General features: G+C 33.4%; 1 protein-coding gene across 1 annotated transcript in view; it reads left to right on the top strand.

Moving 5' to 3' along the window:
* The first annotated feature begins 1,946 nt into the window (after positions 1-1,946).
* LOC109207116 (probable serine/threonine-protein kinase NAK) overlaps positions 1,947-5,833 on the top strand; it is a 6,122-nt gene continuing 2,235 nt past the window's right edge. The window contains exons 1-5 of the mRNA XM_019370000.1: positions 1,947-2,131; positions 2,237-2,559; positions 4,173-4,308; positions 4,401-4,540; positions 4,656-4,779. Coding sequence (XP_019225545.1) covers positions 2,062-2,131; positions 2,237-2,559; positions 4,173-4,308; positions 4,401-4,540; positions 4,656-4,779 — 793 coding nt within the window. The 5' untranslated portion in view covers positions 1,947-2,061. The remainder of the gene's footprint in view (positions 2,132-2,236; positions 2,560-4,172; positions 4,309-4,400; positions 4,541-4,655; positions 4,780-5,833) is intronic.

Here is a 5,833-nt window from a genome sequence, read left to right as displayed (position 1 = left end):
AGTTCAAGCATTACTTATTGTAAAGGGGCAACGTTTGACTAGTTGAAACTGAATGTGTAAGCTATAATGTGTTTTGTTAAATTATTATGTTAAAATATACTTGACCCATTCAATCAAATTAAAAAAGAAAAAAAAAAAAAAGAAACATTTGACTGGCCCATTCTCTTTGATGAACAAAGTTTAGAGTTAAATACGACATGCGTCTAACTCGATAACAACCATTGGATTTTGTTTTAATTTATACAGTGGCAACTAACATTTTCACCAAAAATTTAATTATGCAAATACCATTGTACCTGGATTCGGTGTACGAGAATGAATTAGGGAATTATATCATGGATTTTATTAATGCGATCGAGCTGTTTTTTGCTTTTATATTTTAATTTCTTTTTGTTTTTGTATTTATTTTTTACGAGGCAAAGGAAATTTTATTGGCTTCCTGGTATTCTATAAAAGCAGTGGCAAAACCAGAAATTTCTCCAAGGGTGTTCCAATTTGAAAAAAGTAAAAAAAAATTATATGTTATACACCTCTAAAACCTAATATTTTATCTGTATACACAATGTAATTTTTCGACGAATGGTGATTAATTGACCAGTACTCCTCGGACAATGTGGCTTCGCCCCTGTATGAAAGTAGAGGAGCATATAAGTCGAATTGACTAACTAAACACAATTTTTCTCTTCTTTCACTATTTTTTGAGTTGACTTGCACCTAAAAAGTAAACAAAAAGTAAAGAGCGTTCAAATCTTGTTGGTTGAGTTTGAGTATGAATGCAATCTCCAAATGGTTGTCAACCTTGGTACATGCGGTCAAAGAAGATTAAATTAATAACTAATTTAGTATACAAATCCAAGACGTAATATTCAATATTCCTTGAAATGATTAAAAAAATACAGTACGAGACATATTTTTTATTCAACGAAATAGTTGCTTCATGACTCCAAGAGGCTCAGGACAAAGTCAAATTCTTGAAAGTAAAAGAAAAATGTGTTTATCAAATGTTTGTAGGAGCAATAAATGATTTAAAAAAAAAAAAACACTCAAATATAGTAGAGCAAAGTCATCTAAAGGGAGTGGAAATGATTGATGATAGCTAATCAAAGGACTTGGAAATTTGAGTACAACTTAATTATTAGTGAAGGAAATTGAAAAAGTAAAAACTTGGAGAAGGTGATATCTGGAATTTTGAAATTCATCAAGTAATTAACATGTCAAGTCCACTTTGGTTAACATATGTAGTTTTGGGTAGATAAAATAATTCAATTATATGTGTCCATTAATCAAAATTCCATATTCCATTTGTTATTTTAATTTATTGTAAATGCTACCTAAGTTTATTTGTGTCGTATCCATATTTGCTGGCTTATTTTTTTTCTATAAGAGGGAGAGACGTAAAGAAAGGGACAAAAGCAAATTGAAAGAGTCCACGAGGGAGATATTGAGGATCCCTGAATCAAACGTTAAAAATTCCAGCATTTATGTCTCTGTCGCAAGGGCAGTCCGGTGTACTAAGCTCCCGCTATGTGCAAGGTGCGGGGAGGGTTGGACCACAAGGGTATATCGTATGCAGTCTTATCCTACATTTCTACAAGAGGTCGTTTCCACGGCTCGAACCCGTAACCTCCCGGTCACATGACAACAACTTTACCAGTTACGCCAAGGCTCCCATTCATGTCTATGTCTGCGGACTCTATTTATTAAGTGCCAATATAAAAAGACAATACTTCCGGGAATCTTGAAGCAATGATAAAATTATTTTTATGTGATCTATTTGTGACGGATTCGAGCCACGGAGACAATCAATAATGTTTACATTAGGGTAGGTTACGTATATCACACTCTTGAGGTACGACTACCGGCATGCCCTATTTATAAAAAGACGTCACCCGTTTTCTGGGGTAGGCACTTTCTCCTGAGTCGTCTCTTTTTTTTCACATAGACGGCCACAACCTTTAATAAGATACTACTGCTAGTACTTATAATTAGTACAAATGATACTATACTACTTCCCAAAAGTGATCCTTGAAAAGGAAAAAAATCATAACAACACGGAGAGAAATGGGGAACTGTTGGACACAATCTGTAGAAAATCATTCTAGCTCTGTCCAGCTTTCTAGCCCTCCAGCAGGTATAAATACATGTACCTACATTTTTGTTTTAATTTGCCCTTTTATTGTGTCTCATCAAATAAAGATGATATTCTTACTTAATTATAATATGTCTCAACGTACAGTAGTATGCAATAAGAAAACTGATACTCCTACCATGAGTAGCAGTAGCACGTCCAAAGATAATATCATCGGAAAACAAGAGGAAGCAGAGGCGACGAGTGGGAAGATAGTGAGTCCCAATTTGAAAGTGTTCAGTTTAGCGGAACTGAAGAGCGCGACGAGGAATTTTAGACCAGATACAGTGTTGGGGGAAGGAGGTTTTGATAGGGTTTTCAAAGGTTGGGTTGATAAGAAAACATTAGCTCCTTCTAGAGTTGGTGTTGGAATGGCTGTTGCTGTGAAAAAATCCAATCCTGATAGTCAGCAAGGTCTCAAGGAATGGCAGGTTAATTACTTTCTCTATTTTGGTGTTTCATAATCCCCCCGCGCTTCTTCTTCTTCTTCTTCTCCTCCTCCCAACTTTTTTGAGTCGAGGGTCTATTGGAAACATCCTCTCTATCTTCACTAGGTAGGTAGAGAGTAAGGTTTGGTTACACACTTCTTTTCCAGACCCCATATATAAAACTATACGGGGTATGTTGTTGTATTTTTTGGTGTTTCATCTCCATGCAATATTTCTGCTTCAAAAGCATCACTCTGTTCAATTTCCCTTCGTTTTATGGTGCTTGTACTTTATAGTACTCCACTTAGAGCCCGTTTGGACATAAGAATTTTTTTACTTTTTTCCGAAATTTTTTTACTTTTTTTTCGAAATCAATGTTTGGCCACAAAATTTTTAATTTTCACTTGAAGATGATTTTGGAATTTTTCGAAAATTTGAAAAACTCCAAAAAACTGTTTTTCAAAATCTTCACTCAGATCACCAACAAAACTTCAAAACAACCTAAAATTATATTCATGTCCAAACACAACTCTAATTTCAAATACCATTTTCACTTGAAATTTTTTTTCATTTTTTTGTTTGGAATTTTACAATTCTTACGTCCAAACGCCCACTTAGTATTTTTAAGAATTCAAAAGTTATATACATCAAACGAACTTTGATACTATTGTGTATTAGTATATAGAGGCAGAGTTAGGATTTGAACCTTATGAGTTCAGGATTATAATCTTTTTAAGTTCCTGGGTTTTAAATTAATAATTTATACAATATTCATTGAATTTCTTAATATAAATATAGGATTTGAACTGGGTTTGACTGAACACGCAACAAACATTGTGGCTCCGCCCCTATCAGTATAATTTAATATATTAGATCAAGTAATTACATTTTTCTCATGTTATTATATTTGATTAGTGTTGTGAAGAATTACCTGATGTTATAAATTTAACTTATATTCTGATGGTGTAAAAATTTATTCTATCGATGCACAAATCGTAATATCTTTTTCTAATTGTTCGTACTTGTTTGACCATGCTTTCAAAATCTTTGTTTATTTTGAATATTGCTTTTTAAAAAAAATACTTTTGAAGTATAATAATTTATGTTTGGCTAATCAATCAAAAAATACTTTTGCCAATAGCAATATGTGCTTGGGCAAGGTTTCAAAAGTGCTTTCGAGAAAAACTACTTTTTCGGCATCTGAAAAATAGTTTTTACTACTACTCAAAAATACTACTAGCTATCTTTTTTATAAAAGCTTGGCCAAACATTCCGCCTCTATAAAATAAGTACTTATTAAAAGAAAGTTTTGGCTACTCTTATACGTTTTGCCATGTCATTGCCTCATTAAAAACCATTATTTAATTTTAATTTTGTGATCCAAAAGCTTGGCCAAATTACATACTATATCATTGTTCAAATTTAGTAGTGCATTTAAGCGAATGCATGTAGTTCTGGATTATTATATGGCTGATTTATTCAAAGATCCACCTCCACATATATAAACTTTACGTAATTTCTATGATTATCATTAATCACTTTGGTCTTCTCTGACCGTTTCCTATGATTTTTTCAAAAGAAAATGACTAAAAGAGTGTGTGAGGTATATACTGCAGGCAGAAGTAAAGTTTTTGGGAAAATTTAGTCATCCAAATTTAGTAAAACTCATCGGATATTGCTGTGAAGAAAAGGAATTCCTTCTCGTATATGAACACATGCAGAAAGGAAGCTTAGAACGTCACCTTTTCAGAAGTAAGTTCTAAATTATTATTTCATATAAATCACAGAGTAAAAAATAAAAATAAAAATAAAATAGCTTGTCTTGATTATTTTTGGTTTATTAGAAGAGGGTGCAGAAACACTATTGTGGGACACACGTCTTAAAATAGTGATTGGAGCAGCTAGAGGTCTTACTTTCTTGCATACAACAGAGAAGCAAGTCATTTATCGTGATTTTAAAGCTTCCAACGTTTTACTAGATGAGGTAATTTCTCATCTTTTTTTCATTTTCCAATATATACTGATATTTCATTTTAGTACGTAACTAATTAATTAAATAAATATATATATGTATGCAAATTGTAAATTGTCTAAGACAGGACTACAATGCGAAGCTTTCTGATTTTGGATTGGCCAAGTTGGGTCCAGTAAATGGCAACTCGCATGTGAGCACTAGGGTCGTTGGCACTTATGGTTATGCAGCTCCTGAGTACGTGGCCAGTGGTAAGACATCATAACGTCAAATTTAACCCTAGTTTCTTTTGGATGACTGTGGTGTTCGGACTAGTTGTTACTCTCGACTAGGGGTAGCAAACGGGCGGATTGGGTCGGATATGTACGGGTTGAAAATGAGTAATATAAGTACGGATAAAATATGACTCATATTTAATGCGGATAGAATTACGAGTTAACCGGCGAATAATATGGATATCCAAATTATCCATGACTTCTTGAATATGGTTACTTTTGGGAGAATTCCTAGTGCCCCAAACTTGAGGAAGCCCCAATTTGAGTCTTTGCAAATGCAAGAGTTAAACTCATTAATTATCCATTCGTTATCTATGGTTCTTATCCATATTTGACCCATTTTTAAAAAGTTCACTATCCAACCTGTTTTTGGTAAATAATATGGATGGATAATTATTTTTCTTATCTGTTTTGCCACTCAGCGGGGAGGAGAAAGAAGAAGAGAAGTACCTTTTATAAATAAACAAAGAAGTACGTAGTAATTTATATCTTGATGCTACTGGTCGTAGTTTGAAAATTCAACATGACTGCTAATTAACACTCCAAAAAAATGGAAAGTTAACATTGAAACATTCGGCAATTTTGACTTATATATAACTATTCAAATATAATGATTTTGAGATGATTGGAAAATAAAGGAATTTGCTGACTTTTCTTTATTAATTAAAAACAAGTTCAATGCATTGATGTATGGATAAACTAGGGAGATGAATTAATATTATATGTAAATTAATAATGGCGTTACATTATACTAGGTTTCTAACGCGGAAGTCATCAATTTCTCATATTATATTCCTTCCCTCCCTCCCCCTCACCTCCGGTGGCGAAGCCAGGAATTTACTCAAGCGTGTTCAAATTTGAAAGAAGTGAAAAAATATTTCCGAGAAAGAGTGTTCAATATATGTTATATACCTCTAAAATCTAATATTTTACCTATATACGCATTGTAATTTTCCAACGAAGGGTGATCAGTTGACCACCCTTTATAGCATGTAACTTCGCCCATGCGCCCCCCCCCCCCCCCCACCAC

The sequence above is a fragment of the Nicotiana attenuata genome, unplaced genomic scaffold (assembly GCF_001879085.1).
Source record: "Nicotiana attenuata strain UT unplaced genomic scaffold, NIATTr2, whole genome shotgun sequence".
Lineage (NCBI taxonomy): Eukaryota > Viridiplantae > Streptophyta > Magnoliopsida > Solanales > Solanaceae > Nicotiana > Nicotiana attenuata.
The sequence above is the reverse complement of the archived record's forward strand: the minus strand, read 5'-3'. Positions and strand labels throughout refer to the sequence as shown.